Raw genomic sequence first — 24,499 nt, 5'->3', positions numbered from 1 at the left:
AATGATGTAAGCCAAGCATGGAGAAGAATAATATAGAAGGAACAATTAAAAGGTTCCACTGATAAAAAAATGAAAAGGTAGATTAAGGATTAAATTAGTACAAAACTTCCAGTTTCACTTCAAGTAGATATTTTGTGATTTCATTTTTAAACTGTTCAGAGAAAATTTTATTCTCATGGACATTTTACTTACCTTTTAATCTTACTATAAACTAATTTTCCTTGTAATATATGTAAGTCCAAACTTCTTCACATTAGAGCATTGTAATTAAAATATTAAAAAGCTTAAGAAATGACAAAAACTTACAACACCTATACATAAAACAAGAAAACATCAATGACCTTAATTTTATTTTAATATTATTTGGGTACTAGAGATTGAACCCAGGACCTCATGCATGCTAACCACATGCTTTTCCAAGGAACTGTACTACTTCCAGCTCCCCACAATTTTATTTTTTCTTTTGAAAATAGCAGTTATTCCTGTAAAAAATGATAAATTTACTATAAAAATTTAAACAATCATGAAAAGTATAAAATAAAAAGACAATGCAATTATATATCTTTTTTGCTCCCATGTAACAAGTATGGGATTCGTGGCATCTCTACTCAGTTATATAATCAAAAGTATGTATGATAATACATGAAGGGAGCATTTTGCACTGTGTGATATTGGCTTGCCTTATTTGCCAGTGTGCACCTCATAGTTCTGTAGTGTAGTACTTGGTTAGTGGTGTTAATTAGGAATTTATTGCCACTCCTTTGATTTCTACCCATCTGAATTTTTGTCATTACAAAAATTATTTATTGTGTTTTTACAAAAGTCTCTAGCACAGTATTTCCCTGCTATTTCCATACTATGAAGTACTGAGAGATGCTGGGCATTCATATGCTACATCTTTCATAAAACCTCCATGGATGTTCTCACTTCTCTCTGCATTTTTAAGGTTTCCTCCCAGGTTCTTAACAGCTTGGATTGTAATTAGGTGTGTAAGGGAGCATCTTCTTTCCTTGGTAACTGTCTTAGATGTTGTCGTCAGCTTTGTAACCTTCAGAGTGCCCAATGTCATTGAGGTACTGAGTGCCTCAGTAGAACTTGTTGATACGAGTTAGTTGCAGACAGTGTGGAGTTAAAGTAATGAAAAGCAGAACTATAGATCATACAGACACACTCGCCACCCGGGTGTTATATTTTTGAAAGAATATTACTATTCCATGTGATACTTGGCTTATTTGATCAGTGATATAACCTAAAATTTTCTACTTTCTGTGCTGCAGGTTACTTGTCCTGCTGTCGCTTTTTAGATGACAGCCAGATTGTTACAAGTTCAGGAGATACAACTTGGTAAGTTTATCCCAGAAGTACACTGATTGGAGTTTGAGGGTAGTTTGTAGGAGCTAACAGCAGACACAATACTGGTCATTGAGGGTTTTTTTTTTTTTTTTATAATTACAGTGCTTTATGGGACATAGAAACTGCCCAGCAGACCACCACATTCACTGGGCACTCTGGAGATGTCATGAGTCTTTCTCTGAGTCCTGACATGCGCACTTTTGTTTCTGGTGCTTGTGATGCCTCTTCCAAATTATGGGATATTCGAGATGGAATGTGTAGACAGTCTTTCACAGGACACGTCTCAGATATTAATGCTGTCAGTGTAAGTGCATCACATTTTTGTTTTTGTTTGTTTTGAAATTGCAATTTTTAAAAAATGTATTATGCATTTAAAGTCTTGACCTCTGTGCCAAGATTTTAAATAACAAAATTGCTCTCAAGGATTCTTATAAATAATGTGCTCTTTTAACATCAAATTTCCAAATAATAGTGTTTGATGTGAGAAAAAGTTTAATCCAGAGGTTTTCATTTGCAGATAAAACATAAGAATTATTTTTGTTGTTGTTTATATGGTACTGGGGATTGAACCCAAGGCCTTGAGCATGATCGGTGAGGAGTCTACCATTAAGTTACACTCCCAGCCCAAAATACAGGTTTCCTTTCAAATTAGAGGGATAGCTCACCTTGAAGAAGCAGGACCAAATCTCATCTGAACACAGCAGTGTGTTCAGATGAGAAAAACAACTCTCTTGGGCCAAAGGGAACAACCTGGAGAGAGACCAGTAACAAATGAAAAGGCAGCTGTTTAGTGTAAAGAGTGTAGCTTCTAAGGTGAGCCATACTTGGGATTAAATATTAGTTCTGCCATTTACTGTCTGCATGAGCTCTCATTTAAAACAAACAAACAAACAAACAAAAACAGAACTCTAAGTTGATTAAGCCAGACAAAAAGTACTCAGTATATGTGAGAATGAACTAGTCATATGTGTTTATAAATAGGATAAAGCAAAAGTGACATTCTGAATAGCCTTCAAAACAATTATCAATGGTGAGGATCCAGGGGAAGGTGTTAGGAGATGTGGGACTCTGCCACAGGCAAATGTCCCTATGTACGTCAGATGCCAAAGTGTATAGATGTGCCTGGGATTTCCAAAGTACCACTGTCACCAAAGACAGATGTATAAGACATTCTAATTTTATAAGAAGATATTTTCAGATTTAAAATATGGTTAAGTTTTTATCATTTACATGTTGAAAGTCACTTTTACATGATTTTAAGGAGAACATCAGAGAAAGTAAATATTTTGCTACCCCCACCCCAGGTCAGCCTGGTTTGAGAGTCTTAGAGCTGGCAAGCCCAGCCTTCCCGACTCACCCCAGCATGTCTCTCAAGCTAGGATGTCCTCTTATATTCCTAATTCACTAAACTTTGAAATCAGGAAAGGGCTTTGAATTTTATCAGGTACCTTTTCTCCATCCGTTGAGACGGTCGTGTGTAGCTCCCCCTTTTCAGTCTGTTAAAATGGTGAATTTACATTGATTGATTTTTCTTCTGCTTTTTGCAGGGAGGTGGGCTGGATGTTATCACCATCTTTACTAAAATAAATATTGAGACTTTCTTTTGGAATCATCCACACTGTCAAATGGTTCAAAGGAAGATATGATTCCTTTTTTGTCTCAGATGGAATTATGACCAACTTTATTGTATTTTCACTTTCTAGTTATATTCAGTGGTGACTTTTAATTTCCCCCAAATTTTCTCATACTGTTTATCGTGTGCTAGGAACTCAAGCCATAATATCTGATTTGTAGGCAAGACCCATTTAAACCTCACTGAATAGTTCACTGAGTTTCTGAAATTTCATACTTGAGTTTATATTTGTGGGACCTCCATGTGTTTCTTGGCAGTAAAAGTATTGTTAATAATTATAAATTGGAATTATTAATTTCATTCCCAGGACCAAATGCAGCTGTTCCTATCAAGGCTCTCCCCAACCCCAGCTTTAAAAGGGTATAAGTGACAAATAAAATCTTTACATATTTATAATGCATAGTTATGTTCATACATATATACACACACCGTGGAATGCATTAAATCAAGCTAATTGACATTTGTCACTGATTTTTAAATATTAATGCACCCCTGCATTTCTGGAACAAACCACAATTGGTTATAATGCATTATTCTTTTTATATATTAGTGGATTTGATTGCTGAAATTTTTGTTGTGAAGTTTTGCATTCCTGTTCATAAAGTCATTGCTCTATTTTTCATTTCTGGAAATGTTTTGTCTGGCTTTTGTATCAAATAATGCTGGCCTCAGAGGAGGCATTGGGAAGCCTTCCCTCCTATTCCTATTCAGCTTTCTGGAAGTTTGTATAGAATTGTTATTGCTTCATAAATACTTGGCTGAATTTATCTGTGAAGCTCTCTAGCCAGGAAGTTTTCCTCAAAAAGATTTTAAACTCCAGATCTTATGTCATATTAGGGGTGGGCTCTTTTCTTTTTTGTACTGGAGATTGAACCTAGAGGAGCTTTACCACTGAGACACACCCCAGTCCTTCCTAAATTTTATTTTGAGACAGGATCTTGCTAATTTGCTGAGACTGACCTTGAATTTACAATCCTCCTGCCTCAGCCTCCTGAGCTGCCAGGATTATAGGTATGCACCACTGTACCTGGCCTATTTTTTTTTTTTGAGTGAGTTTTGGTAGTCTGTATCTTTTAAGGGATTCATATCATCTACACTGTCAAATTTATTGGTTTTAAATTTTTTATACTCTTTTCTTACTATTCTTTTAACATTTGTAGAATATGTAGGATTTTTCCTTCTCGTTTATGGTGTTGGTAATTTGTACTTTTTCCTAAATAGTCTGGTACTGTGGGCCGAATTGTGTCCATCCAAAATTTATATGTTGAAGCCCTAAGCCCCAGTAACTTAGAATGTGACCTTGTTAAAACAGGTTTATTACAGATGTAATTACCTAAATGAGGTCCTCCTGGTTTGGGTGGGCCACTCTCCAAAGTGACTGGTGTCCTTATGAAAGAGGGAGGTTTGAAGACAGCTGAGCATAACGAGAAGACAGATATGAAGAGAGAAGGGAGAAGATGACCATCCACAAGCAGAGGAGAAAGGCCTAACGGGCTCTTCCCTCACAGCCCTCAGACCTCTTGATATTGAACGTCTAGCTTCCAGAATTGTGAAACAACACATTTTGTTTAAACCACCAGTTTATGATGCCTTGTTACGGCAGCCCTAGCAAAATGAATAGTTCTAGCTGGAAGCTTAGCAGTTTTACTTATCTTCTCAAAGAGCCAGCTTTTGTTTTTTGGAGGTTTTTTGTTGTTGTTGTTTTGTTTGGTTTGGTTTGGTGCTGAGGATCCCTGGGCCTTTTGCATGTTAGGCAAGTGCTCTGCCACTGAGTCACATCCCTAACCCTCAGCTTTTGTTTCCAGTGATGTTCCCTATTTTGTTTGTTTGTCTGTTTTCTGTTTCATGGATTTTTCACTCAGATCTTTATTATTTTTCAATTGAATGAAACTTGGATGTCATTTGCTTTCTTTCTCTAGTTTCTTAAGGCAGAAACCGATATTGATTTGAAACTATTTTCTTTTCTAATACTGGAGCTTACACCTATAAATTTCTTTCTCAGTATTGCTTGAAACTATGTCCTTCAAATTTTGATGCTTTGTGTTTTCATTTTCATTCAGTTCAGAATTCTGATTTTCTTTCATTTCTTCTTTGACATGTAAGTTATTTGGACATGTAAGTTAGTGTTGGACTTTCTCCAAAGGAACGACAGAGTGTTTTGCTGTTATTAAAATGAAAGCAAATGATCAGAAATACTAGAGTGTGAGTGGGCTGTAAGGATTTGGTAAAATCTTGCTTTTCAGAGGACCTTCTGAACGGCACTGTAGTCTGGGATGACTGATGAAGGGATGCTTAGAAGTTGGAAGGAAGAAATTGTGAGAGGCTTATCAAGCCCTCAAGGAGTTTGAAAAGGAAAAGAATTTGCTCATTTAGTGTGGAGACACTACCTCCACCAGGACCAAGCTTTCACCATCCTAAAAAGCATTACAAGTGTTTGCATTTCCAGAAACTGATTAACCTGTGAACACTGCCTACCCCACCAATACCTGGATTGTGAAACACAGCAAAGGCATTCACCTGGTAGCAAGAGGACAGCAGTAACACTATCACCGTTATTTAAATCATTCTGAAACTTCCAGCCAGTATAGTTGATTACAATGAAAATAAGAGATGCATTAGAAACTAGGAAAAATATTATTTGAAAGAGGTGTGTTTAGCTATCTAGAAACCCAAAGAAAAAAGTTCACTGTATATTCTGGATTACAAAAACTATTTTAAAAATCAAATGTGTACCTAGCAAAATTTTGTCAATTTCATTCCATAATTCCTTCTTTTCCCTTCCTTCCTTCCCTTCAATCAAATAGAAAAATCAGTTAACAGAGGCAACAATTGCTGAACTATTAAGGAAATTGCATTAGATTCTTACACTGAATGCTGTTTATCGAATAAGCTCCAGATGCATAAAAATTAAGATGTGAAAAATGAAATTAAAATGAACATAACAACATTTATCAGCTATCAACCTGGAGAAGGTTTATAGAAAGCAATGGAAGAAATCTCAAGGGAAAGATAAACTTGACTGCACAAAAATGTAAAACTACTGCGTGTGTGTGTATGTGTGTGTGTGTGTGTTTCTGTACTGGGGCTTGAATTCAAGGATGCTAAATCACTGAGCAATATCCCATCCCTTTTTATTTTTTACTTTGAGATAGAGTCTCACTAAGTTGCTTAGGGCCTCACTAAGTTGCTGAGGTTGGCCTCAAACTTGTGATTCTCCTGCCTCAGCCTCCTGTGCTGCATATTTTTAAAGTAAACAATATTAATAGACAAACAATAAGACTGTAAAGTAACATTTGAAGCAAGAAAACAGATGGCTGATAAACATATAGAATGTGATTTTCCCTTTGTAAAAAAGTCATTGTTGTATAGTCCCAGTATCAGAAATATTATTCATAGACTAACCATACATAGTTTTCTTTATTACTCATTTATTACCTAGTATTATTGTAATGTTTTATGTTTTCTTTTATAAAATCTTTTCTATATCTCATAATATGATTTTGGAATATTTCTTTATATATATTCAAAATATCCAAATATTCAAAAATCTTCATATATATATGTATACATACACACACACACACACACACGCATATGCACTTATACTTAAATACACATGCCACCTTATTCTATAAATACTAATACATGACTTAGTGTTTTTTTACACAATGTAACAATATAATTTGACCAGTATCACTTCCCCAGCACTTCCCTGCTCTATCCCCTGTTGATTTCAGTGTTTTAATAAACATAGCAGAGAAGCAGAGCCAGTATTTAACATTTGCTATGTGCTGAACAGTGGACTAGGTGCTTTGCATATGTCATTTTATTCAATCGTAACTCTGAAACTAAGGCCCAGAATATTTAAAACTCTTTAGTGTCTAGCAGTCACTTACAGGGTAAGTAACAAAGTTGGAATTCTAGTCTAGATCTGCCTTGACCCAGTCTGTTATTGTACTGCCTCCCATGATTTTCATGTACACATGTGGAATAAATGTGTGTTGCTTTTCTTTCTAGTTTTTTCCAAATGGATATGCCTTTGCCACTGGCTCCGATGATGCTACTTGCCGGCTCTTTGACCTCCGAGCAGACCAAGAGTTGTTGTTGTATTCTCATGACAATATAATCTGTGGAATCACTTCTGTAGCTTTCTCAAAAAGTGGGCGCCTCCTGCTGGCTGGTTATGATGACTTTAATTGTAATGTATGGGACACGCTGAAAGGAGATCGTGCAGGTTGGTAAATAAGTCCCCAGGAGCTTCAGAGCCTTCGTGTTCATTGTCATTACACTTGAGAGGACCTACAAACTATCATCTGTATTTTTATTAAGGTTCTGAAGAGTAACATTGAGTTCCATAATATTTTCTTGTTTGCTAAATTTCAGTATAAAGATGAATAATGAATATGATTTTTATAATAAATCTCAGTTTTCTTAAAACCTGACAGAAAGTAGTTTAACTGCTGTGGGTTGTCTTCCTCTTGGAACAGATCTTGTGGGGCATAGAATATAGACCTATTATCTTCTTTTAGTCTCATTCTCGGATTTCTCCCTTGCAGGTTCCCAAATATTAGAGTACACAATCAAGCCACATCGGGGACTGTGGTTAATTACAAATTAAAGCAATTTTAATTTGTTTTAATTAGTTACACAAGACCATACAATGATCTTGACATATCATACATTTGAATCAAATGGGGGTATAATTTCTCCTTTTTCTGAGTGTACAGGTTGCTGAATCACATTGGTCGTACAGTCACGTATATACATAGAGCAATAGTAGTGTCTATTTTATTCTGCTGTCCTTCCTATTTAAAAAATCAAAATTTTACTTTAAATTATATTTAAGCAATTGAATGTTTCTATGTGACTTGTTATCTTTGACTCTAACCCATATACTCCACTTTCCAAATTAGCTACTTTAGACTTTTATTTATTTCCATATCTTTAAATAGGACTATATTGCTGTTACTTGATATTTTTTTCTGTTTAAGAAACTTTGAGGCATTCTCTGTTGAACTACTGTCATGGATGGCAAGGGTATGGCTTAGCATCCCTCTTCCCTCAGTAGTCACATGCTTCCCATCTTCCAGTTTTCCCTTACAGCTGGTTTTGTTTACATTCATAAACAACAGCATTGTGTGTTATATAATTATGACTTTTTAAGAAGTGTTTACTACTGAACAATAAGGTATGACATCCTTTGCTATACAGTATTTTTGTATTCTCTGGAGTTGATTTTTTTAGATTTTATCTTTTTGGTTCTGATGAGCTGGTCACTAATGAATCCTCAGATTTTCTTTTGTCTTTGAGTGGAACCATTTTCATCCATTGCACTGGGTATTTGGTGAACTTTTTTGATTTTGTTTTTGTGGTTCTGGAGATTGAATCCAGGGTCTTGAGCAGTACCACAGAGCTATATCCCCAGTCCTTCTGATTTTTTTAAGTTAATGGTCTTCTATGTTGCTGAAGGATAAACTATATATATGATGTTGTTCTAAGTTGCTGGGCCTGGTCTTGAACTTGGGATTCTCACATCTCAGCCTCCTGAGTTGCTGGAATCTTCATCTTTTCTTTCAACCCTTAAGTGTTGGTTTCCATTTTTGCTGCCATCTTTTTAAGAGCTGTTTTTGTCTTTCATTTTTATGGCATCTATTATTTTTCTCCTGATTGATGTATTCTGCTTCTTTGAGATTACTAGTGAATTATTTCTTAAGGTTTTCTTCTTCAAGCATAGTCTTTTGTTTTTCCAAATTGTTTTTTTTCCTATGTTCCTATTTTTTGTTCTATCCTGTCCTTATTTTTGGATTATTTCCTTAAAAGACTGGTGATTCTTGGCTTCTTGTTCATACTTAGAGGCACCAAAACTATTTGAAACTCCATATATCCAGCTATGGTTGGGTGTGATGACAGTAGGGCTCACTAAAGGATGATCTAGCCAGGCTTTCACTGGGGAACCTGTGGTATAACTTACAGCCTTTCCCCCTCTTTGGACTAGCCATGTTCTACCCCAGATGCATCTTTTACTTTTCTACCTGGAATGCATAATCTAGCTGCTGGTTTGAGGGCTGATTTCCAGAAAAAAAACTGGGAGCCATAATTAGAAAGTAAACTTTATAGCTAGGCTTGGTGGTACACATTTGTAATCCTAGCAACTTGGGAAGCTGAGGCAGGAGGATTGCAAGTTAAATGTCAGTCTGATAATTTAGTGAGACCCTGTCTCAAAATAAGGGCTGGAAAGGTAGCTTGGTAGTAGTACTGAAAAAAAACTTTTTTTTTTTTTTTTACATTTCTCATTCCCAAACCCTCTCCAAAATGGATACTTCATTTTATCCTGTGTAGTGATCAGGATATCAAGTGAGTTTAAGATGAAATAAAAATTCATTGAGTTGGATGGTTTAGAGTTATAACCAACATTTTAACCACAGTTATGTTTGGTGGATAACAGAATAAACTCTATATATGGAGAGAGCAAAATTGAAATATCATGAACATATTAGTGATGTAAACTTCAGTTTTTCTAGAAATATATATAGTTGGTATTGGAAATAGAGATATAAGGCAACTTTCATGTTTTTGTTCTTGTAAAACAAAAAGTCTACTTCATTGAACTTCACTTAAAATTTTATTTTTGTTGAAAGCACAGCTCAGTAGCAAAATTGAAATATCATGAATATATCAGTGATGTAAACTGTGGTTTTTCTAGATATAAAGTAGCTTAATTACAGAATGTTTTTTAAAAAACTAAAAACAAATTGATGTGTATATCAACAATTCAAATAATACAAAAAGGTGTGTTTTACACACGTCTTAACTTATTGCGGTCTGCCCACTCAAAGGAACCTGGTTACCCTGCTAGAGTACATAGCAGGGTACATACCTTTAAAATGTTTATGTACATACTTTTTAAATACTAAAACGATGGTTGCTAACTTTGTATTGAACTATTTTTTTTAGGTGTCCTCGCTGGTCATGACAACCGTGTCAGCTGTTTAGGTGTGACTGATGATGGCATGGCTGTGGCAACAGGATCTTGGGACAGTTTTCTTAGAATCTGGAATTAACAGTGTCATACATATTTTCTGTTCTCCATTGATAATCTGGAGAAATCAATACTACAGCCTATAGCTGTGAAAAAAAATCTACCTTTTATTTGCAGGTGAAGATTTTTCTATTGAGTTATTATATACAAAAGCAGCTTTTGGGAAACTACAAAAAAAATGGGGGAAACAGGCAAGGCAAGGTACCTGTGAAAATCAGAAGGACCAAGTGTATTTGAGAAGTTGGGTGAATTTAACATTGAGGAATTTTTGCTCGTATTGAGTTTAATTATTTCTTTATGTAGGATAGAATGTACACTTTATAGCAGCTGGTCATTGTGTTTGCATTTGGTAAGAACTACATTTTAAACTTTTTATACATAAGAAATGTCACATTTTTGAGTTTTGTAATGGAAGGCACAATAATAGATGGAAGTGATACTGTACGTGTGTGTGCTGTTTGAGGGAAGTCCCCTTGAATCCTGAATTGCTTTTTAATCTGAAAGGGATACTGATTGCTTACTAAGAGCATGGGAAGAAGACAGGAATCATTAGTGCATTCTTTGCCATGATGTCAGTCTAAATAAGTGCTCACTTTATAATAGCCAGAGATAGATATTTCACTCTGACATTTTGGACATCTCTAAGAAACTTCATTAGAATTTATTATATTAGTAAAAAGTATACTAGCATATAAATAATTCTTGGCATTTTAAAAGACTAATCATGATCAATTGCCACTTTTGAGTAGTCCTTCCTCTTGAGTTGCACCTTCCTCTTGATTTCATTTTCTGGATCTAAGTTGTAGGGGTTTACTTATATTTCAGAAGTTTGATAAACATTTGGATTGTCCCTGCATCTAAAGACTCTGTCCTAGTATTCTTTACTAACATACATCTAGATGAAAAATTTAGTGTGACAACATTAACATTTTTCAGAGAAGTATAAACTTCAACTATTTGCTAGCACTGATTTGTTATGTAATAAGGTGACTTTATGAATTTTGTTTATGTAATATAAAATCTTATTTGATATAAACTATCTATTCTCTCAAATTCTTAAAATGAAACATTTAAGCTTTTTGCTCTCCTATAGTAATCTTCTCTCAATCCCACAAAATACTGGTTTCTAAGTGGTTTTGCTTCAAAGACTATCTATGTCTAAGTGATTCTACTTGAAAGCAAAATTAAAAAAAAAATTCTAAGCAGCTTTTGCCTGAAAGTCAGAAAAATATACCACACAATTCTTCTACTTGTCAAAAGTATAATAGGTCAGTTACTACAATGTCCCTTCCACCAATCTAAACAATAATACTTCACTTCTTTGATTTTTTTCCTACAAGTAGATCTAAAGATGATTGACAATAGAAGATTGTTAGTCTTGCTTGATGCTTAAGTCATGGGTTATTCTGATATATAGCAGTGCACTGTTGTTTTGTAACTTGGTAAACTGTTAAGTTATTGTTCAGATATTTGTGTGTTCAGATAGTTGTGTGTTAACTTTTGATAACCTGTAACCCTAATCTAAGTACACCCAAATTGTACCTATAAATTTTCATTTTTATATTATGAATGTGCTAAAATGTGCATCAGTTGCAATGAAATCAGTGTCAGTTTTGTTTATTAAGGCCAGTTGATAATAGAGAATAAAAGGATAAAGGCAAATTAAGATAAAGGACCAAAACAATATTGTAGATGGCAGGTGTGAGTGTATATTTGTATTTTAATTAGTATCACTGTCAACTTTTTGCTATTATTATTTGTGAACTATTTATATCACTTCATAAAGAGTAGCTCTTTGAGATAAGCCACATTTTAAAGGAACATATCCATTTCCAAAAAAAAGGTAGTTCATTCTAAAATCCCATTCAAGGAAGCACTTCTGTTATAATAACTATGTATATATACACACAAACTTATATAGATATGTGTGTATATAGATATATATGTACATATGTTATCTTCTGCTAAAAGTTATTGAAACGAGACTTTAGTCGGAAAAACATAATACATGCTAGAATCCTACGGTCTTAACATTTTTAAATGACATTTATTTTAATGTTACTCTTTGTGTAGAGAATTTAAAGCAATTCTCGTATTAGACAACGGAAAACTGACCACAACTGAACACTTGTACATAGGACCAGTTGGTGAAAAAGTAGTGTAATTACAACAGTAACTACCTTATGAAACCTTTAGCTTTCTAGTGCGAGGGGTTCCAGTTGCTAGATCTGTTTATTGGCAGTTTGAGTTCAGCTGAATTTCTAATTGTTTTTGTGCATAAGACTTCTTAAAATCAGAGTATATAATTGCAGTTTGGATCTTAAGTTTTTCAAGGTTTAAAAATATGGCCAGTTCAATTTTAAAGAATTTGCATCATCAGGAATATTGCAGCCAGGTGTGGTGGTGACACCTGAAACCCAGTGACTCTGGAGGCTGAGGCAGGATGATCCCAAGTTCAAAGTCAGCCTCAACAACTTAGTGAAACTCTTTCTCAAATTAAAAAAAAAGGGCTCTAGACATAGCTCAGTTGTTAAGGGTTCCTAGGTTCAATTCCTGGCCCCCCTCTCAAAAACAAACAAACAAACAAACAAAACATTGCAGTTATCTGATACCTATTAGTTTTTCTTCTTTACCTTTTTAAGCAACATGTAAACATAATGTGCCTCAGCAGGTTACATGTAGACTCTTTATATCACAGAGTTGCTTTTTGAGATCTTTGGGGAATGGTCTGTTTTTACAAGATAGGGTTTCACTATGTTGCCCATGCTGGCCTCAAACTCCTGGGCTTCAAGGGATCCTTCTCAGCTTCCTAAGTAGTAGGAACCACACACATGCACAATATCCCTCTGGCAAGAATATTTTAAAGGAACATGTTCTTTTCTAAAGCTCCATAATCACCAGGCAAATCATCCCAAATCCTTGCTCAAGAAAGCAGTTCCTGTCATCAGCAAGGATATTTCCTTCACTTTGGACAGGACTCATTTTTAGCAGATATAGTGTTTGACCAAATATTCAAGGTCCTTCCTAGCTCAAAACTTAAGTTGTGATACACCGTATTGAATTCTAGATTCATAGAGGCAGAGGTATGGGCTTAGTATTTCAGTAGCTAGAGAACCTAGTAAGCAATTCTCAAATTAGACTTAGCTGAGCTGATTAATATTGCATGGTAGTATAAGCTACTTTCCCTGAGATAATAAATGTAGATGTTTCTGAAATGTTGGATTTTAAACTATTAAACGTTCTTTTCTCCAGGTGACAGATTGTTGGTTAAAAAGAAAAAAAAAAATGCTATTCCAGGCTGGGGCTGTATCTCAGTGGCAGAATGCTTGCCTAGCATGTGAGGTGCACCAGGTTCGATCTTTAGCACCACATAAAGGCATTCTGTCCATACAGAACTACAAAAAAAAAAAAAAAAACCTTAAAGAAAAATGCTGTGCCATTGCTATATAACTGAGCTCCAACCCTGCTGGTTTTAAAAGTGAAAATGTTCAGGGAAATTTAGGCATTGATGTGAATGTCTCAAGTTTTAAATTATAATGCAATACGTGTTCCTTATTGTTGATGAGTTTAACTTGGAAAAACTGATTAAAAAGTCCCCTAAATGGGTTCTTTGTCATTTTAGCAATGAATGTTCTTTCTAGAATCTTTAGAACCTACGTCAGGCTTGTAATTAAGTACTATGTTCAGCTTCACATTTCCCTTTTGCCATTGTGGGAAGTAAAATTTTAAGTTGTTTCTTACCTCCCGTGAGAATTTTTAAAATCATCCATAGGTAAGACCGTCTTTTTAATGAGGAAATGTAGTCCCATAAATAAAACTGTTATCTTAAATTGGATTAAGTAGATATGAAATATACTTCAGATTTACTAGTTTTTCTTCTGTTACTCATCTTGTGTTGGCTCAAATTCAGTACTATATTTTAAAATATTGGTTAAAATAGGTACACCTTAAAATATTTTCTAGAATGTCTACGCTAGCATTGTTTTAAATTTTATCAGACTGATGGTACCACCTTGTATTTTAGCAAATGTTTTACATGTTGACAAAACTTTCTTAAAAAGTCACTTTTCTTAAGTACAATGATTTTGTAAAATACAGTATGATAATGCAACATTAAGAAAAACGTGTTCGAACTCATATTTAATGTACCCAACAAAATCTTACATCATATTTATTTTTTAATTAACATAACTTCAGTGATATACTTGGTAGGATATTTCAAGCCTTTCTGTCTTTTACACAATGGTGCTCTATCCTATTGTTTTCTTTCAAAGCAGCATCTGAACATTTGCATTTTCTTATCCAAAGGCATCTATGTCAAAGGCATCTATGTCAACTGTCTTTAAAGTTGATTAAAATAATTTGTTAAAGAATTTTGAAAATGTTTTTCTTCACCTAGATGTATCTACACACTTGTGGCCAATTGACTATGAATGTCAGTAGTATGTTTAATTTTGGAAAAGGTAAACTTGCTAGATTAAAGCCTCTTATAAAAGCTTTAAACTATACAACTGTGGACTTGTGACATGATTTAACAGTATTCATTGATCTTTCTTACAGTGATTTATTCCTTTATTTGTATAGTTGCTTTGTGAAATAATGTGTTGTGAATTGATATTGTAATCAATAAAAGTGCTTTTAACCAGAGTTCTCTATATGTTTTAAGTCAAATTTTAGGATTTAAAAAATTTAAGACCCAGAACTAAACTTCAAATCCAGCATTTCATACTCAGCCCTAAATTCTTTAACTAAGCAACAGGAGAAACAATAGAATACCACAGAGAGAAGGTCAACAAAATAGAAGATTGAGAGGGAGAAGGAAAGAAAGAGGAGGAAATGTGGAACAGAAGTACAGTCTGCATGTATAAACAGACCACAGTGAATGCTATCTTTATATCTATTTACAAAACAAAATAAATTTTAAAATAATATTTTGAGAGAATTTCTATATATATATTTATTTTTAGTTTTTGGTGGACATAACATCTTTGTTTGTATGTGGTGCTGAGGATCAAACCCGGGCCGCATGCATGCCAGGTGAGCACGCTACCGCTTGAGCCACATCCCCATCCCTTAAAATAATTTTAATAGCATTTTTTTTCCTCATGAAAAATGAATAGAGGCTGGAGTTGTAGCTCAGTGGCAGTGCATGTGAGGCATTGGGTTCAAACCTCAGCACTACATAAAAATATTGTGTCCATCTACAATAACAACAAAAAAAAAAAAAAAAAAAAAGGAAAAGTGTCCACCAGGTGTCATAGCCAACTTTAAAAAAATCAACAGGCTGCAGAAGCAAGGAAGAGTGCTACTCACGTACCCTTTAACATTGTAAACTTCTAGCTTATTGTTCAAAGGCCACAGATTATCATTAAAGAGCAAAAGTCATTGTTTCCCCTAGAACTCCTTCCATGATAATTCCATTTTGTATAATTTTTACATAATCAATTCTACTCATAGTACTGATTAAAACATGTTTTTTACTTTCATCTCATCACAGCTTTAAGGGAAGATTACTGAGAAAATTGAGAATGTTATATTAGTTCTGCTTGTCCAGGGAATAATACTAAGTACCTGTAAATTGCACATCCCATATGGAAAAAACCCTCAAAATATGCCCCCAGTGGTGGTCTATGACATCTTACTCACCTTTTCAGTATCTGGCCAGTGGAACTAAACAGTAATGCAATCATAAGTGCCAGTCACTGCAAGATAATCTTGTATGTCTACCATGATTAAAAATGATTAAGAATGAAAGAGTAACTCTCACTAAATACTAGTATAAATGCTACACTTATCAGCTATCTGGCAAACAGGTTTTATTTTCACCTTACAAGATTGCACACTCATAAAAATGTTTTGTAAGAAGTTTAAGATTATACAAAGTTTATAAATAATCCTGCAAACACACAAATAATCAAGTAAAGGTGTAATAACTGAACTATACCAGTCATAATTACTTAACTTTTAATTCACGGTCTTGTCATCAATGCACTTATATCTAAGCATAAGAGTTCTTTTTCTTTATTTTAGTGTTTCATTTCCAAGTCATACATTTTCAAACTTGATTAGGTGAAACTACATTCAAACTAGTGATGGGAAAACTTACTATACCAGAACAATATACCAGTGGTTCCCAAACTTTATTGTAAACATCAGTATCACCTGGAGGGCTTGTTAAAATAATTGCTGGGTTACTAGAGTGATACAGCCATCAGTTTATACCATCATCACAATTCACAACAGGCAAGATAGGAAATCAGCCCAGGTGCTCTTCAATAGATGAAATGGTTAAAGAAAATGCGGTATATACACACAATGGAGTTTTATTCAGCCATGAAGAATGAAATTATGGCATTTGTCAGTAAATGGATATAACTGAAGAACAATATGCTTATTTCATAATAAGCCAGACTGAAGAAAATCACAGGTCTAATGTTTTCTTTCATATATGGAAGCTATAGCAAAGTAAGGGAAAAGTGGGGGTAAGGGCTAGGATACCATAGAGAGCAGCTCAGCAGAGGAGGAGGCAATTGAGTGGGAGGAAGGACAACAAAGAGAAGGAAATGTGGAACAAAATTACACTATGTTCATGTATAGACCACAGTGAATGCCACCATATCTATAAAGCACCAATTAAAAGTAAATGAGTGAAAGGTAGCCCAGTAGAGTAAAGGAAGGGTAACAGGGGGAGGGAGGAAAAGTAGGGAAACCAAGGACTAAAATGGAGTAAATTCCATGCCTGAATGATGTCAAAATGAGCCCAGCTATTATGTACAACTATAATACAGTAACAGAGGAAAAAAATTGCTAGGGCCCCAAATGTAGTGTATCTGATTTTATAGTCTGGGTTGAGACCTGAGAATCTATATTTCTAATAAGCTCAAAAGTGATATTGATGATCCAGGGACCAAGCTTTAAGAACCACTGTACTGTACTAATGAAGTAATACCAAAAATTCAAGTACTTTCATATAACTTGAAATCTAAATTAGCAGTAAGTACCCGATCTTAGAAACCTAATTGTTATAGTTGTCACCTAATTCCACTTGGTTGCCTGTACCATTTCTGGGGTTATAAATCAGCAAAAAATGGTAAAAAGTAATAGTCATTTGTATTTAAACTTGAATAATGCATCCTAATATCTGATTTGCATAACAAATGTTTTGGAAAGGCTTCTATGGCCTAAATTATGTTATTGTTTCCTTCAAATATCTTGAAAAATAAGAGTTATGTGTTGTGAAAAGACCAACTAGTATTCAGGAGCCTTAGAAGGCACAGGAAAGAAGTATCGAGTATTAATGTAAGAAAAGAAGGCTGAAATGTTACCCTCCACAAAAAAGAATCAAACCATACCTGGCCAAATGCACTATGTTCCCAGGGATTTGCATTTTAACAAGCGTCTAGGTGATGCTGATCTTTATTTTTTACAGCAAGATCCCAGAATGTCATTTTAAAATATTCCCATATAAGTTTCAATCAGTTTTTCATACAGAAGCAGATATAACACTTGAATCCATGAACATTTCATTAAGGTAAAAAATTACAGTATTAATTTTTAATGGAGCCATTGCAAATTCATATACTTAAATACAAGTAAAAGCTTCCAGTGGGGGATAATCCAGCAGTTACCTTAGGCAAGTGCCTTCTGAAGAATAGCTTTTAAACATTACTGTTATCAAACAAAATGCAGACCTCCTATATCTTTGGCTATTTTTATCACATCAAACTCTATTCCTCCAACTAAGATAGAAAAGCTTTCCTTACTGGACTCCTAACTGGAGCAAAGTTGAAAATATTTCTTAGAAAACAGATAAGGAAACTATTTAGACTCAGATACTTTTATAAGTGACTATAATAACAAATTTATAACATCAGTTTTAATGGGAATAAAAGAAGGGGTAAAACCAGCATATTTATTAGTGGTTTACATACTTGCCATAATGGCAAAAGTGACTGTAACCTGCATAAATAGGACACTCAAGAACATTCCACACTCCTTGGAGGTTAGAGCAATGGAGCTTATAAAACAAAACAAAAAGTTGACTATTCCCATTAAAGAAGGCATCAAAAAATTAGTTTTGAGAAAGAAGATGAAAGGATCACTCTCTAACTCCTGGATACCAGGAAGCAGAGTTTTTCAGAATCAAAAACAAAGAAAGCCCCAATTAAAGAGCTCAAGGACCCACCCCTCAGGGGTCACAAAGTTGGTTCTGTTGCTTTTAACTAATTCATTATTTAACACAAAAAACTTAGTCTTTATCCCAAATTAAAACAAAGAACATTTCCTAACACTTTTCTGAAATGCAAACACCCTGGGATAGATCATTACCAGAATCTACACAGGGATTTGCCACTTAGTTATAGTATAATTCATATTGAAGTCATTTCATAAAAATAACAACTCTCCCAATCTTCCAGGTTCCATTTCCTCCCATGACGTTCACCAAAGCAACCTCTATTGTTTAAGATTCTTCATTGCTTGAATGTAGAAATTGCTTAGTAAAATTCTCCAACTCATTTTCAAGCTGAACAGCTTTATTTCTAGTTTAAAAAAAAAAACTTTAATTATCATAAAGGTCAATGAGAAAAATGCCTCATTCTTGCCAATCTTAAAAAGAAAAACTTGCTAACCAGCTATTATTAGGTTCCTTGGAACTCCTTGACTTTTACCCACCCTTTCCAGAATATTCACTGTTATATGCCACTGAAACTTCACAATGAATGCAGACTTCAATGTCTAGGACCTAAAAACACCTTTACTGAGATAAAAGACAAAAACTTATAAAGAAAAAGATTTGGAATATAAGAAGACAGTGGAGTTATATCATCTTACATAGGAATTACATCTTAAGACACATAAAGTTATGACTGTCTTTGAAAACTCCTTGTAAGTAAGGCACAAAATACTGAATAAGTCATTTTATGTATATGCAGAGAAGCTGGTATTTGTTCCTGGGCCGTGATAGACCAAAAATATTTTCTCAACACTAGAATCACACTTGATGCAATAAAATCGCCTAATAGAGGCAAACTGTAACTAAAACTATCAGAGAAATAGACTTGTACCTCCCATTCACATGCTATGCCAGAGCACGAATTCACTGGGTGGGTGCCTGTTTATTCTCTATTTTAGAGAGGAAGGGGGTCTTGTTTTGTTTCTGCCCACCATGACTGAGATCACACTGAGTAAATGTAAATACGTCATAAACGCCATTGAATATATTTCTTCAGGTCACCGTGCTGAAGCATTAGGCAAGTTAAATTAAATTCTACTCAATTCATATGGAAAAATAAAAGACCCAGAATAGCAAAAGCAATTTTAAGCAGGAAGTGTGAATCAGGCGGTATAGCGATACCAGATTTCAAACTATATTACAGAGCAATAGTGACAAAAACAGCATGGTACTGGTACCAAAACAGGCGAGTGGACCAATGGTATAGAATAGAGGACACAGAGACTAATCCACAAAGTTACAACTATCTTATATTTGATAAAGGGGCTAAAAGCATGCAATGGAGGAAGGATAGCATCTTCAACAAATGGTGTTGGGAAAACTGGAAATCCATATGCAAAAAAATGAAACTGAATCCCTTCCTCTCTCCATGCACAAAAGTTAACTCTAAATGGATCAAGGAGCTTGATATCAAATCAGAGACTCTGCGTCTGATAGAAGAAAAAGTTGGCTCCGATCTACATATTGTGGGGTCGGGTTCCAAATTCCTTAATAGGACACCCATAGCACAAGAGTTAATAACAAGAATCAACAAATGGGACTTACTTAAACTAAAAAGTTTTTTCTCAGCAAGAGAAACAATAAGAGAGGTAAATAGGGAGCCTACATCATGGGAACAAATTTTTACTCCTCACACTTCAGATAGAGCCCTAATATCCAGAGTATACAAAGAACTCAAAAAATTAGACAATAAGATAACAAATAACCCAATCAACAAATGGGCCAAGGATCTGAACAGACACTTCTCAGAGGAGGACATACAATCAATCAACAAGTACATGAAAAAATGCTCACCATCTCTAGCAGTCAGAGAAATGCAAATCAAAACCACCCTAAGATACCATCTCACTCCAGTAAGATTGGCAGCCACTATGAAGTCAAACAACAACAAGTGCTGGCGAGGATGTGGAGAAAAGGGTACTCTTGTACATTGCTGGTGGGACTGCAAATTGGTGTGGCCAATTTGGAAAGCAGTTTGGAGATTCCTGGGAAAGCTGGGAATGGAACCACCATTTGACCCTGCTATTGCCCTTCTCGGACTATTCCCTGAAGACCTTAAAAGAGCATGCTACAGGGATGCTGCCATATCGATGTTCATAGCAGCACAATTCACAATAGCTAGATTGTGGAACCAACCCAGATGCCCTTCAATAGATGAATGGATAAAAAAAAATGTGGCAGCTATACACAATGGAGTACTATGCAGCATTAAAAAATGAAAAAATCATAGAATTTGCAGGGAAATGGATGGCACTAGAGCAGATTATGCTTAGTGAAGCTAGTCAATCCCTAAAAAACAAATACCAAATGTCTTCTTTGATATAATGAGAGCAACTATGAACAGAGCAAGGAGGAAGAGCAGGAAGAAAAGACTAACATTTAACAGAGTCATGAGATGGGAGGGAAAGGGAGAGAAAATCAGTAAAAGATAAAAAAACTACTCAAAAAAATTTAATTTAAAAAATTAAATTCTACTCAAATGCTTGAGCCTCATCTATTAACAATGGAGACTCTGCATAGAAGCATGCCTTGCATAACTGGGATACTCTCTAAGAAGTACATCATTTATCAATAGTTGATTTTTGTGTGTGTGAACATCAGAGCTTATTTATACAACCCCAGATGTGGTAATGGCCTACCACACATTTAGGCTATAGGGCATAGCCTACTGCAGCTTCTAGGCTAAAAATTTGTACTGAATACAGTAGACAATTATAACATAAGGATTAGTATTTGTATAAACAAACACATGAGTAATGTGTTATATTATGACCTTAGGATGGCTATGATATCAGGGATAGAAATTTTCAGTTGCATTATGAAATCATGGGACTACCACTACATATGTACATTGTCATTGACCAAAATATTATTATGTGGTCTGTGACAAATATATGTTCTCACAATTCTAGTTACAAAGAGAGTTCCTGCAATTTGTAAATAGGGGCTACTAAGCTACTCTAAGCATAGGCAACTGTATGTTCCCTGGAAGTAGTGATAGCATTTTTAGATGGTGCTTAACAATTTTCCCAGACATGCTGGCAGGTTAGCTAATAAATAAGAAAGCTAAAGGTACAAACTGCTAAATATAAACCCGACTGTGACACTTCCAGTCTTGCCCCAAAAGGAAGTTATATTAGATCTCAAACAATCCATAATTAAAATATCAAACCAGAAACATACATTTTATCAAAAAACTAGTTTATTTTTGTTGCTTCAGATTTAAATATACCCAATAGTCCCCAATGAGAACAGAATTTATGGTCTTGACCATAATGGACTAAAAATTCACTTTAAATTACAGAACTTCTGTTCTAAAAAGGGACTAATTTGGCCTAACACAGAGTAAATTCCTTTTAATTCAGATATTCTCTCTTGTTGAAAAAAGCTTATATTGAAATTACTAAACATGAAATTAAATATGGAAGATCTTAATTTAAACACAGAAAGTTCAAAATTTTAAAAAATTTAAAAATTTTTTTAAAAAAGTTTCAAAATCATTCGTGATTTTATATAATTACATTTTGGTAATGAGACCACTAAATATTCACATTATTGAGAATAAAAGTTTAAATACCTTAAGAACTTCGAATTGTTTTGTATTTTCTCCAACTGATCTATTTCTTTGGATAATCTAGCAATTTCTTCTTCCAGATGTCTTTGTGTAATATCAACTTGTTGGCACAGGCGAGCAAAAGTAGTAGCCATTTCTCTTAAAATTAAAAAATAAATTAGTAGCCATGAACATCTTCTAAAATGAGGAAGCTTCAATGTGAAGTTTTCATAATCAGAAGAAAAGTTGTAAAACAACATCTAAAACATTAAGAATCAAGAATGCAAAAAGAGAGAGCCTATAGAATGGGAGAAAATCTTTGCCACCTACACCTCAAAGCATTAATCTCTAGGATATATAAAGAATTCAAAAAACTTAACACCAAAACCACAAATAACCCAATCAATAAATGGGCAAAGGACGTCAACGAACACTTCACAGAAGAAATACAAATGACCAACAAATATATGAAAAAATGTTCAACATCACTACCAATTAGAGAAGTGCAAATTAAAATTACAGTGAGGTTGTGGCTAAGTGGTAGAGCACTTGCCTAGCACGTGTGGGGCCATGGGTTCAACCCTCAGCATCACATAAAAATAAACAAAATAAAGGTATACAAAAAAAAAAAAAAAACTACACTGAGATTTCAACTCATTCCAATCAGAATGGCAATTATCAAGAATACAAGTAATAATAAGTATTAGAGAGGATGTGGAGGGAAAGGTACACTCATATATTGCTGGTGGGACTGTAAATTGGTGCAATTACTATGGAAAGCAGTATGGAGATTCCTCAGGAAACTTGGAATAGAACCACCATTTGACCCAGCTATCTCATTCTTTGGTTTATACCCAAAGGACTTAAAATTAGCATTCTACAGTGACATAGCCACATCAATGTTTATAGTAGCTCAATTCACAATAGCTAAACTATGGAACAAACCTAAGTGCCCTTCAATAGATGAATAAAGAAAATGTGGCACATATATACAATGGACTATTACTCAGCCATAAAGAATAAAATTATGGCATTTGCTAATAAATGGATGGAACTAAAGAATATCATGCCAAGTAAAATAACTCCATCCCAAAAAACCAAAGGCCTAATACTCTTTGATACGAAAGTGCTAACACACAATAAGGGGGCGGGGAGAATAGAAGTTCACTGAACTAGACAAAAGGGAATAAAGGGAAGGGAGGGGGATGGGAATAGGAAAGACAGTAGAATTTATCGAACATAAATTTCCTATGTTCATATATGAATACATGACCAGTGTAACTCCACATCATGTACAATCACAAAAATGAGAAGTTATACTCCATGTATTTATATAAAACTACACTCCACTTTGATGTATATCTAAAAAAATCTACTTTTATGTATATCTAAAAAAAATTTTAAAAAAGAATCAAAGAATACTGTGCTATGAATGATATGAGGGAAGATATGGCACTTGTAAACTTACTGTAACTGTAAGCTTAATTTTATCTGGCCTCTAGACAAATAAATGCTCAAAGACATAATATAACCTCTGCTATATGGCTGTGAATTCAAATGAGCTATCAACAGGCAAAAGAAGGCTATACTTCTTCAGAAGCACAATAAACCTATTCTCTTGCCCAGTTAAAATTTAAAAAAAAATTGAGACTGAGAAAGAAAAAATTCTATGAACTATTATGAAGTGAAAATACTGTAAATCATATCTAAATTTAATCATGCTTCCAAAACTAAAGGGTTAAATCTAATTTGAATGCTGGTTAATACATTAGCTTTAGTAAATACAATATTTATATTTTTCCAATCAGGAGTATTTCTGATGTGTGTGCACCTACAGAACAGTTAACTTACTCATTTTTCTGTGCAACTATTCTCCTGTGCATCTTCATCCTTTCCCTGGTCTTTTTTTTTTTTCCTCCACTCCACCAAATCCCAGTATCAGACAAATAGAGCATGTTTCATTCTTTTACTGTTATAAATACTAACATTCACCTAGTATATTTTAACTAATTATTTGAGATTGCCTCCATTGTAATGTAAAGTCTTCTAAAAAAGAAAGATCAAGTTATCCTCAACTTTATTTTCCATAACTCTGCATAATTATCAAAATGGTAGGAAATAAATCAATGCCTAATGATTCAAAAAAAAAAAAAAAAAAGCAGGGCAAGGTGGCACATGCCTGTAACACCAGCTACCCAGCTTTGAAAGTTCAAAGCTAGCCTTTGTATTACAAAAAAAAAAAGGCTTGAGATGTAGCTCCATGGGTTTAATATTCAGTAATAAGAAAAAAAAATGAGAATAGAAAGCTACATTAACATTATTTTTATGAACCAAATTTCCTTTTTAGGTCCAGGTATCTTCATTAGAGAAAAGATCTTCTAATAAAAATAAATTAAAATTAAAGCTATCATATAAAATAAGAACTCAAAAAATATTTAATGAATAAATGGATGGATGGATGAACAAGTTCCTTGAACTATGTGGCCTCCATGTTCTATTTTCTACAGCTTTAATTATGTTAAGACTTTAATTTTATGTCTAAAACGGACATAACTTTGTTGTAATTCTTGTTTCCATAGTCTAAACCATTTCATATACCACATCACTGCAAAATTATTTGTTTTAGAGCTAAGTTATCAGTATCATTCCCAGGATTCTTTCATTTTTTTTTTTTTAGTTGTTAATGGA

The 24,499-nt window shown here is 34.3% G+C and overlaps 2 protein-coding genes across 5 annotated transcripts in view; one reads left to right on the top strand and one right to left on the bottom strand.

The window, feature by feature from the left end:
- Gnb4 (G protein subunit beta 4) overlaps positions 1–14,672 on the top strand; it is a 43,984-nt gene extending 29,312 nt beyond the window's left edge. For all 3 annotated transcript variants that reach the window (XM_005330278.5, XM_021729815.3, XM_040270114.2), the window contains 4 exons: positions 1,278–1,344; positions 1,456–1,657; positions 7,004–7,220; positions 9,941–14,672. In XM_005330278.5, coding sequence (XP_005330335.1) covers positions 1,278–1,344; positions 1,456–1,657; positions 7,004–7,220; positions 9,941–10,047 — 593 coding nt within the window. In that variant the 3' untranslated portion in view covers positions 10,048–14,672. The remainder of the gene's footprint in view (positions 1–1,277; positions 1,345–1,455; positions 1,658–7,003; positions 7,221–9,940) is intronic.
- Positions 14,673–15,972: 1,300 nt separating this feature from the next.
- The window catches only part of Mfn1 (mitofusin 1), a 40,390-nt gene continuing 31,863 nt past the window's right edge, over positions 15,973–24,499 (bottom strand). For both annotated transcript variants that reach the window (XM_005330280.5, XM_005330279.5), the window contains exons 17-18: positions 21,836–21,970; positions 15,973–18,565 (exon numbers count right to left, since the gene is read on the bottom strand). In XM_005330280.5, coding sequence (XP_005330337.1) covers positions 18,487–18,565; positions 21,836–21,970 — 214 coding nt within the window. In that variant the 3' untranslated portion in view covers positions 15,973–18,486. The remainder of the gene's footprint in view (positions 18,566–21,835; positions 21,971–24,499) is intronic.

This window comes from Ictidomys tridecemlineatus, chromosome 3 (genome assembly GCF_052094955.1).
Source record: "Ictidomys tridecemlineatus isolate mIctTri1 chromosome 3, mIctTri1.hap1, whole genome shotgun sequence".
NCBI classification, from domain to species: Eukaryota; Metazoa; Chordata; class Mammalia; order Rodentia; family Sciuridae; genus Ictidomys; species Ictidomys tridecemlineatus.
Note: the sequence above shows the minus strand (reverse complement) of the source record. Positions and strands in the feature narration are given on the sequence as shown.